This window comes from Folsomia candida, unplaced genomic scaffold, assembly GCF_002217175.1.
Source record: "Folsomia candida strain VU population unplaced genomic scaffold, ASM221717v1 Fcan01_Sc004, whole genome shotgun sequence".
NCBI lineage: Eukaryota > Metazoa > Arthropoda > Collembola > Entomobryomorpha > Isotomidae > Folsomia > Folsomia candida.
In genome coordinates, this window is record NW_019091196.1 from 4,988,678 (window position 1) to 5,001,039 (window position 12,362).

The following is a 12,362-nucleotide window of genomic DNA, read 5'->3' on the forward strand; positions in this document are numbered from 1 at the left end:
TTTCGTAAATAATGCTGTATTTATTCAGATAATCAATTAATTCACTAACTATTCAGTTAACACGTTTTTTGCAAAAAATAATTAACTATTCAGATATCATTTGAATAACCATAATTACTTAACTAACTATTCCGATAGCATTTGAATAACCTGTCTCGCCCTCTCATACCCGACCTTGTCCCCCTCACTCGCCGCCTGGGTGCTAGCCCCCACCGAAAAAACCGAAGATTTCTCTCCCGTGCCAAACTTTGCTTCAAAAGCCGCCATATGCGCCCCCATTTCTATCCTCGTCTTATCCCTGGCGACCCCCTTGATCGACGCGACGTATTCGAGCAGGGATGCAAAACAAGGTTCATCGACGGCCTCCGTGTCGACAGCATGTTTCAAAAGCCAGACTTGTTTGAGCTTGTTGAACTTCCAAACGTCCCGGTGACCTTGCCAGAGTTGAAGATAAGCCAGCGCTTCGCGACGACAGCGATCAGAGGAGTCTGCCGCTGGGAGGAAGGAAGATTGAACTTTGACCTCGCCCGTTGTCGTAGTCTTGACCTTTTTCTTTTTGGATTTCTTTGACTTTTTCTTAGATTTTGAGGGGGTCGTGGTTGTGGTGGATTTTGTGGGAGCGGTGAGCGAGGAACCGGCCCATTCTCGAGCGCGGATTTTTTCCTTTTCCTTTAAAAAACGTTGCCCTTCGACGGAAGCGTGGCGAGGTTTTTTCTTGCTTTGTTGGGAAGATGAGGGGTCAAGAAGGTCGGTATCTGGAGGGGGGTGGGGTCGTTTAGGTACCGGGGATGGTGTGGTAGCTGTGGTTGTGGGTTCCGTGAAACGTTTGGATTTTGAGAGAATGGAATTTTCTAATTTAGCCTTTTTCGCTTTTTTTACGGGACGAGGATCTGGTCCGGTTGGCATTTTGAAACGTTAAAAAACCTGCGATAATTAACAATTAATTGTGGAAATCTTACCACTTGTACTTAAACTTTAAGAAATCTTAATTGATCCTTTTACCGTTTGAAACTGATCGAAAAATTAAACCTGCGATAACTAACAATTCATTTTGTATTTAGTTAATGATAATTTAGTTGAATATATTTAAATATTGGAAATCCTACCATTTGTATTTCAACTTTAAACCGTAAATTTTCAATTTAAGTCTTAACTTGATCCTTTTACCGTGTTAAACTGAACTAAACCAGTAAAGTTAATGACTACAAACTGTGTTTTAGTTTACAGTCGTGCTAACAAACTTGTAAAGTTTTTGGAAACTATTAAAATTAAATTTTTACGAAAAAGTTTAATTTCTCTAAAATCTGGAAACACGTGTGACTTTGAGTCTGGCTTGTTCCCAGTTTTGCTTGGTAAATTTTGGGGCTTTAAGCGAGTTGCTTTATGAATCATAAATTATGATTAATTAAAACTGAAAAGTTTAACCAGATTTTAAGTATAATTTGACGCAACAATTAAGTAAATAAGTAGCTATTTAAATGGCTGAAATATGTGTATTCATATTTCTAAAATATTTTTATCCATTGGTATTTAGTTTACTCTTAAAAAAAACCTGAAAAAAACCTTTCTTTGTTATCATTCAAATAATTAACTAATGGCGTTACACTAGCGAAAAATTTAGAAACAATTACCAAAATAAATCATGCAGTTCCTTCACGCAGTCATTGGTAACTTTGTAAAATAAAATTTGAATAGCTTGGGACACGTATGAAACAAAATTGTCCCAAAAAATTGGAAATCGCAGAATAGGAATTAATATGATATCCAAATTAATATATCAAAATTATAGGTTTGCAACTTTTATATCTGATAAATGAAAATAAGAATGATTGTTTGAAAAATTATTTTCAAAGGTAATTTTTGAAAGATATGTTTAGATTTCAGAAAAAATAATGTGAGGATTCGAAGCCGTTAGCAGTTTTATTATTATTAATTAATGAATACATTAATTTATGGAAGGAATGAATTTGCATACTACAAATTCATTCATTACATTGAATTACTTTTTCATTCACAAAGAATAATAAAACCCATAACGGCTTCAAATCATCACAGTTAATGATTATTTTTTATAATAAAACAGTCATCATCGTAAAATAGTCATCGTTTCTAACAATGAAGGTCTCCCAACGTATGCTCACAGATTTGGACCAAATCGATCACAAATATAATTAGTATGAAATTTGCAAATGACACTTTCTGCCAATGCTCAAGTTTAGCGGAGATATTTGCATAAAAAGAGGAGAAAACGCATGGAGAAGAGGCTGGCAAATTTTTTATTTTCCAAATTTGCTGCCAATTTTTCCCGTATGTATGTTGTCCTATATATTTGGATGTGTATGTAAATATGATATGTATCTAAACTAATGACTAATTGGTAGACGTATTTTTTCACTTTATTACCGAGAAATGCTACTTTACACAAGTGTGAAAAATTGAAAAACCAAGAAACATTAATTTAAAATACTTCTCTGTCTTTGAGAAATTCAATGTAAAGCTCTTTTACAGGATAAATAAATACTATTTTTCTAAGGTGAGGTAAAAAAAAACTATGGTTACAGTTACACCTTAGTATGCATTCACCCCCCCCTTCGAAAACTTTGACCGCGCCCTACAGCCAAGGGGGTGCGTTTTAGCGAAAAAAATAAAGAGACCGAAAAATCAATTACGGACATAATCTAGTGCTATTGAAAAGGATTTTTCGATATGACCTCCCAGAAAAAAGTTTTGATGGTGGTGAATGGTTGCGTTTCACAGTTTAAGTATGAAGGAGACTACCTACATAGCTGGGTATCTAAATTTATGGAACATCGGCCCCACTTTACTATAACCGGAAAGAAGAATTGCGTCGATTAGTTGAGAAACCACCGACTTTTCCCTATAATGAAAATTATCGGGTGGTTGCTATATAGTAACTATATAGTTACACCCTCGCTATGGAGTACTTATAGGCTTAGCCCGAGTCAGGGCTTATGGAATCGCCATGTCCGTCCGTGAACACGATTGACTTGCAATTTTACCATATTTATATTGGACAAAGTTTGGAAACGAGTTCGAAGGTGGGCGAAATCGGTCAAATTGTTGACCCGTGGAGGTATAGCAATTGATGCTATGCACCAGATTTCAAAATTGTCATATAAAGCTAAAATTTTGCATGCAGATTGTGGCTCCTATGGAAGAATTGAATTCGGATTGTAAAAATTTTCATCTGGAGAGACCCTATGGGGTGACCCATACCAATTTTTCAAAATCATCAAATCGAGGTGTAATTTAGTACAACGGCTTTTAGTCGCACCTTATGGAAGAATATGAGTTGGATTAGGGAAAATATTTATGTGGAGAGACCCTTGAAGTCGCTAATTGTCCCCAATAGTTATATATAGCTTTACGTTTACACATTAGTCAAAGCGCAAATTTAAGTGGGTTAGGCATATCGAAACTTGATATCTTTCAACTGACACTTTTGAAACGTATGCTGTAAATTTGAACGAATTAAAACCTAACGGGGTAAATATCGTGCAATATTGGTTATCTTCTATCTTTGCTTTTAAAATTTCAAGGCAGAAAAAAGAATTAAATAAAATATATCTTGAAAAAGTAAAAATTTCTAAGGTGAGGAAGTGCACTTAAAAGTACTAAACAAGCTCCACACACCTCCACCCCTCCGCCACCCAGATAATTTTACTTCGCCTGGGCTGTCTATTCCATGCAAAAAATATCGACAGTAATGTTTTGGCGTCACGTAAGAAAAAAGGATTAGAATTCATTTATTGGCCCAAAGCTAACTTTTCAATTGGTCCACCTCAACATTGCTGGGTGCTAAGGGCATTAGCAATTATGATCATCTGATTGAAATTACGTATTAGACATGGCTCATTCGCCCCCAAATTTAATTACTTGTATAACGACGTCGAGCTCGTTGGACATTCAAGTCAGAATGTATGAACTGATAACCCGTAGATTTTAAACCTATAGTATAGTATACAATGCAAAACAAAGACAAACATCGTTATTAGATCTATTGGGTGACTCTTTGAGCGACTTATTTGCAACATATTTTTACTAAAACAGATATTTTTTGCATGCAATGGACAGCCCAGGCGAAATAAAATTATCTGGGTGGCGGAGGGGTGGAGGTGTGGGGAGCTTGTTTAGTACTTTTAAGTGCACTTCCTCACCTTAGAAATTTTTACTTTTTCAAGGTATATTTTATTACGTATGCAAATAATTTTGTTACATGTCAGACGGCTTGTATAGTAGTCTTATTACTTGGTGTAAGAATTTATTAGAAAATTTACATGAGCAAAATTATTACAAATATTGTACCACGGGATAAAAATAATACTAAAGTTCTACTAGTGTGATAAGTAATGGAAAATCGAAAACATTGGATTTGTATGTATTATGGCATCAAGGCATCATGTGGGGCCATAATTATACATGTAAAATGTAAAAATGATTTACAAAGTTTAAATTAAGTTGTTTAAGTCAAGATCATGTTTCTCTAAAATGGTCGTATCAAATAAGCGTATGATTAATTAATAACAATAAATTTCAAAACCGTATTTTTTACCATACTCCTCCGATTAGCTCTATATGTTGAATGTGCAAGTTTGGAACCCTTAGGAGGGGAGGTTGTGTACTGTCAACTCCCGGATCTCGATGCCCTTTGGATATTTTGTAGTGTCCCACGAATGAACAACAACCCTGAAGTGGTTTAATGCCATGGACACATTTGCGCCCGCCACACCCACTCAAAGGTGCCCTAAAATCGCTTTCACTCCAACTTTCACCCATTCAAAACCACGCCAAAAATCCAATTTTACTCCGATTTTGAAATTTCTTTCACCATTATACACCCAGATAGTTGCTTTCTTATGTCCTACATCAAACTCAATTTTTTTGATGATTATCTCGCAGAAATAATATTTGCTTTGTTGATTTCTACAACAATGCGCATTCAGAATTTTAAATTTTTAAAATACTAAGAATTTCAAACAGTTGCGTTTGATGTTGAATATAGGAGAACAACTATCTGGGAGTATAATGCTGAAAGAAATTTCAAAATCGGAGTAAAATTGGATTTTTGGCGTGGTTTTGAATGGGTGAAAGCTAGAGTGAAAGCGATTTTAGGGCACCTTGGAGTGGGTGTGGCGGGCGCAAATGTGGCCATGGCATTAAACCACTTCAGGGTTGTTCATTCATGGGACACTACAAAATATCCAAAGGGCATCGAGATCCGGGAGTTGATAGTACACAACCTCCTCTCCTTAGTAAATGTGGAATTGTGTGCATGAAGTGCACAATATATTTTTTTTTGTGAAAGCCCTTCTCTCATATCGTAATCCAGTCATACATCTGTGCAATTATTAATTACTTCATTACTTAGTTTCTAAATTAATAATAAATTAACGAATCATTTACCAACAAAAATTATTAATTTTAGTTATATATAATTATGCTATATACTATATAGCATAATTTCTTAAACAAATAATTCAACTTCAAGCTCTTTAACAAAATTCTGTCATAAATATTGATAAAGTCAGAGCAGCTCATGCAGAAACGATATACACATGTATGTAAGATTCACATTTTACTTGGTCACTATTAATGATACTATTAATAATAAGACGCGTTTGACTAACAATGCGATGGTGTGAAGTGTAACCCTCCGATGTGGTCGAAATTTCGAAATTACGTGGTCCATGTCAATACAACCAACGTTTCTTCCGGCATTTTGTGCGATGGTCAGAATTTGACAAAGTATTTGAGGTCAAAGTTGAAAAACGGACGATTCTTACCAGACGGAGGAAGCAAACTCAAGTTCCATTCCCTTCCTGTGCTAAAAATCGCATGTTTTTTTTAACTTTGCCCTCAAATATTTTGCCAAACCATCGCACAAACTGCCTCAAGAAACGTTTGTTGTATTGACTTGGACCACATAATTTCAAAATTTCAACCAAATCGGAGGGTTACACTTCACACCATCGCATTGTTAGTGGCCGTCCATTTACGTAACGCAAGGGGGGAGTGGGGTCAAAGGGTCCAATGAATCGTGCCTACGTTAAAGGGGGAGAGGCAGATCTAGAAAATTAAGATTTTTTTGTTCCATAATTTATGACCGGCCCCTAACAGACCTTTGAATTTCGTCCACCATGAATAACTATCAAGGTTGAACTATCTCTTTTAAAATGCTAAGACACACCACATATCCTCGAACAGGTACATGATCAGTGACATTCAAAGGTGCAATATTTATCAACGTTTCCACAGCTTCAGTCAACCTTTCCCCCAATACATTCCCTCCAAGGGTATTTCTTCTACACTATGCAACCCTAAAACAGGCGTGGGACCAAAAGTCGAGACAAAAAAATCAGTAGGATTCTCCCGTACGCAGAATTGGGAAGGCTTGTAGAACGCCGTATTTAACTCGACTCCAAACATTTCTCCAATATCGACTGGATAATGCAACCTGCCAAAATCCTTTACTTCGTAAATTTTTAATTTCGTATGATTAAAATCTCCCCCGATGAGGGCCGGAATTTCTAATCTGTCCACTAAGATGTCCACAAATTGAAAAAAGTTCGCATTCTGCGTCCCCCATCTGTCAGCATGCCAACTTATCGCTATAAAGTCAAAGTTAGGCTCAGCTTTATAGGTTAATTTAGTAATACAAAACCTATTAATGTCCACACCAGGTCCATCTTCGGCCAGGTTATATTCTTCGCTGATACTCGTAGCCTCAAATTTTTCGTCATTGTAAAAAATGATTTGCTGGTATGACTTACATATACTGAAATTTTTCTTCAGTTTAAGAGTTTCTACATGGTTTAAAATGTCTACCCATCCGCACTCCTGGATGAAATAGAGGTCTGCGGGTAGATCTGTGAAAATTGCGTTTAGAAGGGTTTTTCTCTGCACTGCTGTAGGTGTAGCTGGATAATTGGTGTAGGAAATATTGTAGGTGATGATGGAGAAGGAAATCCCATTGCAGAATTGGAAAATTTCCTCTTGGTGGTGTGACATGTTGCAAATGTCGAGATCAGAGACAGGAATTACTTCCGGTGCTGGATCATCTTCTCCGTCAGAGGATGGTGGAGAATGTAGTGTTAGTGAAAGGGATGATATGTCGGGTAGATTAGTCCCACTATTTCATTTACGAATTAAATTACTGGCAAAGAATAAATGCATATGTGTGTACACAGTTATATAAATGTAAACTTTTTATGAAATCCATGAAAAAAACCCACCTCATACCGGCGTCCTTTTTGACTTTGTCCTTTGACTTTTTCGGCATTTTTTCAAAAACAGGGACGGCGTCCAACCACAATCTTTCTGGGCTGCTACTACCATGCAAATTTTCAAGCTGTTATCGTGCCCAATGTGTGAGATGGAACAGTTTTTCTATATACCGTACAATTTAATTTGCTTCCCAATGAAAATGTATATGTATGTATTTAGTTTGGGTAGCACGTAAATGCCGATAAAACAGTGTCGCGCCGCGGAAAAATAATTCTATAGCATTATCGATTTTATTAAAGTTTGGTATTTAAACTTCAATAAATCGTGATACCTAAGAACAGCAGAAAATTGCACAACATAGGATAAAAAATGTTGCGTGCAGTTATGTATCGTGCCTTTGTATATAGTGCATGCAGAACAATTACATCGTTTAGATGTATTGGTATGTATGTTAACCTCCAATGTACATATATACATATCTATGTATGAACATACATATTTGTTTTGCACATATTTGCATACAAATATTGCGTAAAGGCCCAACTATATTACGAGCTAAAAAACTTGTACTGTCATCCAAACTAAACACAACCCGAACAACAATATTTCATACCATGAAGTTCATGGCATGAACACAATTTAAAACTTTGGTTGGAAATTCAAACTTTGAATGGTTTTATTTTTTAATTTGGTTTTATTGTGATTAAAAATAAAAACATGAATATTTTTCCGCATCCTTAATCCTTACATAATTAGCGATCTAATCCTAAGGCGCTGACACTTTGTACACTCTGTAGCAAAAATGCAGAAGTGTAGGTGTTCGACGCTTCTACATCGTTACGAAGGAATTATCGAAAAAATTTGATCAAATATTCTTAGGCAGTACATGAAGTAATGTAATTTCTAAAATTTAGAAATCGCTATGATTAAAAATTGCGGCATTTTCATTAATATACATAATTACACGCATACATATTTATGCAAAATAATTACGTTTGGCTAATCTTATAATAGAACAATAATAAATAAATTTTCATGGAAGGTTTTTGTTTCTTTCGTTTTTCAATAAAAAAAGTATAATTTGTAATTAATAACTTCCCTGGAAGATCTTTTTTATCAGATAAAATAAAAAAGATTAATTATTCCTAGTATTTTTCTTAACTACGTGGAGTTGCTGAAAAAATTCCATATTTCCAAAAAAAATTGTTGCAATTGATTAAATATTCTTGGGCAGTGCGAAAACGTAGTTCCTAAAATTTTAAACCGCTATGATTCGAAAATTACGAGAATTACATATTTATAAATGTATCTACTCGAAAAAGTAATTTTTGTTGAATTGTTTAATAGATTTTAAAAATTCATTACTTTATGAATAATATCATTGAATAAGGCAGGGATAATTTTTCTAAATCCATTTTCATGGAAAATTTTTGCTTCTTTTTGCCTTCATGTATAATTTATAATGAACTATTTTAAAAGAATTGTCTTATTGATGACTTTCTGTAACTGCTTCTGTAACTGCAAAATTTGAATAAATGAACAATGAATGAGTGAAGGTTTGTCTCAATTTTGAAAATGAATGAATTTTGAATGAATAAATCTTTTTTGAACAGGTGCGTGCGTGCATATTTATTTCACAACAAATAAATTAAATCAATTTAAGATATGTTTAATATTACTTCTGTTTTATTTTTTCAATTAATGTCAATATACCAAATGTGTAAATTGAAAAAGGAAATAATCAAATGTGAAAAATAGTCCAAAAACATTTTTTGTTTTTCCATTTTATCAATTCAAGTCGATATACCAAATATCATCTCTTATCATCCTGTTATCAGTGTTATCCATCTGATCGATAGTTTGTCCTCCAAAAGCGTAAATTCTATTCAATTTCTTTACGTAAACGGCATCAGTAAAAAACATTTGCTGATCTTCTTCGTCCGGAAGTCGTCAATTGTGACCGGGGCTATCAAATTTGTTTCAACATTATACGTCCAAACGTTCGTGGAGGTATAGTTTTGAACGTTTCCGAAAATATAGATTAACTCCCCAGTCCACACCGTCGACAAGGAAGCCATATCTCCAGAGCGGTAAATATTATCTAGTTGGAGCACCTCGACATGATCCATTTCGATGCTGTACTTGCCAACTTTGTCACAAATTTGGTCCAGCTCCACATATGCGCAGCCAAACAGGAAGATGCTGTCGTTTCCTGTGTACCACAGGAAAATCAGAAAACCCTAGTTTTAAGAGTCGTTAACTAATTTTGTAAAAAAATTGGGCTGGGAAAATGTTAAAATAAAAATTCCCAATGGACAAGAAAAAATTAATAATTTCAATCTAGTATTCGCATCATTATTTACTAGAATTGTGAATTTTTTATATTTAAGGTTCCATTGCAGGAGGGTTTGAGTTTGAAGTATTCAAATGGCGATTTCGAAACCCATTTTTTACAAATATAACAATCATTTTTTACACAATTGTTTGACCTTTATATCGAAATCATTTTAGTGAAAACTTGCCAAATCGTATTTCGCCAAACCTTATAAACATGTCCATCAAATCAATATTCATAGTGTTGCGGGGTTGCACCCCCCTTTGTATTTCTTATCTTTATATGTTCTTGTCAATTAGGGGTACTTATTTCATCCCGAACAACTCCGGTTTGTGTTTCTATGTATTTAAGTCATTTATTCTTTCTTCCACTTACTCAACTATCTAACTTACATACTAATTTACATACTAATCCTAACCTAATTTAACTTATTCCTTCTTCTTCTTCCTCGGTTCCCGATGTTGTGAGAGACCCTGTTTTCTGGTTGGGTTCGTTATTTTATTCGATTTATTCTTGGCTTTCTTGCCAAGATATTTATTTCGGGGAGAGAGAAATCTCTCCCCACGACACTCCTGGGCCCTTGAGATCTTCGTCCTCGAAGACAAGTGGTTTACATATTTACTAAAAATGCATTCAATTTGGCGTTTGAATTTCATTGATTAATTATTTTGAATAACAATTTTTGTTTGTTGGATAAAAATTTACATATGGCGTGAATCTCATTTTGTAAGACGTATTTTTAGAAATTGGTATAATTATCATCTTAATTATTTTTATGTTATCATATTTTAATTTAAATGACAGTAGGTTATTCACATCGTATATTTATAATTGAAAATAATAAATCATCAATTTTTATGGGCGTATTTTAACATACATTTTTAGCTCATGCATTTTATGCTGAATTGTACATATTTTACATTCTTGTTTTAAACATCTCCAATTTTTTTTTTCTCGTAAGTCATAACAAAACTGCTTACATTCCAAATTCGTTTTTTAATGGCAGTATAATAATTATTCGCTCAGTCATAATTTGACAACGTGAAGAATATCATTAATAATAGAATTTTCATTTAAATTTTAACAATGTTAAAATTGATATTATTATTTTTCTTTTCCATTGTTCATTCTCAAAATGTTCCTCTTGCATTATCATGGGACATATTACAGTCTTGTTTGTCGTGTTTGAAAACAGAAGAGAATCTATTCTTGATACGAGGTGGGGACGAAATTTGTGTACCGTGCCATAAGTTTCCAAATAAAGATGATGAAGAATTTATTGCTTTACATTTTGTCGCCTTCCCGGAGTTTTGCTAGTGCAGATTCCTAATAACTTCATTTCATGGACGTGATGTGGGATGTGGAAATTTTGGTGAGTAACTTTTGTATATAATATTGTTACATGATTAATTATTCATATTATTTATATAAATTTTACATTTGATTTGATTTGTTAATTAATTTTCATAATAATTTCACTATTTTTACAGGAGAACTGCCCGTGCATCTTTTAAATGCATGGATGGACGATTCTTCATTGAATATTTCCCAGTTCGTGTTCAATTGGCCCTTTCTGGTAAACACAATAATTTGTCAATATCTTATTGTTTTACATATGTAATAATAATAATGTATATATATGTATTTGATTTTTGGTGTTTAGCAACAATCCTTGCTTGAAATTCCAACAACGACTCCATTAACCCCCGAACAGTCAACAATCATGACGACGACAATTCCTTCATCAGCAGAGATTCCCTCCTCGGAACAGACAACGACCATTTCTTTTTCAGAAACGACCCCAATGTCGCCAACGACCTCCCCCATCAGTCCGGTTTATGAAGTCAGCGATGACGAGACAGTTAATCAAGCGACGACTCACTCGTCTCCCTTCGTCACGGAAAACACAGAGCCGGACACCGCGAGGACGACAGGAAAGGAGTGGACGGAACAAGTGGGAGCGTCCTGGTGGGTGTGGTGTAGTATCGGTTATGTGGCAGGAATGCTGACATGGGTTGTCATCTGGGTGCTCGTCATAATGAGTAGTTGGAAACAAATATTAGCCATGTAAACATATTATTAATTTTGAAGTGAATACCCCTCGGAGGAGGATTTTTATATCTCACTTAGTTGAATAATAAATTACTTAAAATTTCAAAAATTCAGAATAATTTCAGAACTGTTGAAAGTTATATGTAATGATAATTCCTGATAATTGGTGGATTATAAACAATTTGAAATATGATCATTTTAATTATTGTTGTTGTTTTTGTTTTGAGTCAATGCATTTTTGGAATATAAAATTCCTCCCCAAGTCAGGTTTTTATCAAATAATTTCAAATTATCGTTTGGAATGATTAATTAGACCTCCCTGGTCATAATTTTGTCGATAATGACCAGGTAAACACGCCGCCACCTGGTCATTTAACCCCAAACCATAATCCATCCTCCTATGTGTTAAACTGCTATACGAACGTTTTCGTATTTCTGAGCCTTTTATGGCATCCGCCAGACTTGAACCAATTAATGAGCTCCGAATAAGTAAAATATGCCTATGTCGGACCAGTAGACTTTATTTCATTCATTGGAAGTCAATTGAGGCTTATATTTAGCCCATTCCAATTTATTCAGGTGGTTCGCTTTGGGGACTCTCTCGTCGGTCGGGCTACTGGAGCCTGAAACCCCAAGGCATAATTTTTTAGTGAACACCAAATTGAATGATATGTTTGCCCCACAGTTGGTACTGCAATTCAACATGGATTTGGGGGCTAAAATCTTCCGA

The 12,362-nt window shown here is 34.7% G+C and overlaps 2 protein-coding genes across 2 annotated transcripts; one reads left to right on the forward strand and one right to left on the reverse strand.

The window, feature by feature from the left end:
• LOC110849541 (uncharacterized protein C7orf50 homolog) lies at positions 1–1,345 on the reverse strand. The gene is made up of 3 exons (XM_022096962.2): positions 1,107–1,345; positions 1,003–1,038; positions 1–924 (listed from the first exon to the last, which is right to left on the reverse strand). The coding sequence occupies exon 3, from the start codon at positions 904–906 to the stop codon at positions 127–129; it is 780 nt and encodes a 259-aa protein (XP_021952654.1). The 5' UTR covers positions 907–924; positions 1,003–1,038; positions 1,107–1,345; the 3' UTR covers positions 1–126.
• A 9,284-nt stretch (positions 1,346–10,629) lies between these two features.
• On the forward strand, positions 10,630–11,678 carry LOC110849380. Its single transcript, XM_022096786.2, has 3 exons — positions 10,630–10,952; positions 11,071–11,156; positions 11,244–11,678. Exons 2-3 carry the CDS (start codon positions 11,103–11,105, stop codon positions 11,649–11,651), a joined length of 462 nt encoding a protein of 153 aa, XP_021952478.1. The 5' UTR covers positions 10,630–10,952; positions 11,071–11,102; the 3' UTR covers positions 11,652–11,678.
• The last annotated feature ends 684 nt before the right edge of the window (positions 11,679–12,362 follow it).

Bases quoted from the DNA above. Each gene is read 5' to 3' on its own strand.
- LOC110849541 (XM_022096962.2), bottom strand. From the start codon at position 906: ATGCCAACCGGACCAGATCCTCGTCCCGTAAAAAAAGCGAAAAAGGCT.
- LOC110849380 (XM_022096786.2), top strand. From the start codon at position 11,103: ATGGACGATTCTTCATTGAATATTTCCCAGTTCGTGTTCAATTGGCCC. The intron at 11,157-11,243 runs GTAAACACAATA...TTTGGTGTTTAG, and splicing joins TGTTCAATTGGCCCTTTCTG to CAACAATCCTTGCTTGAAAT.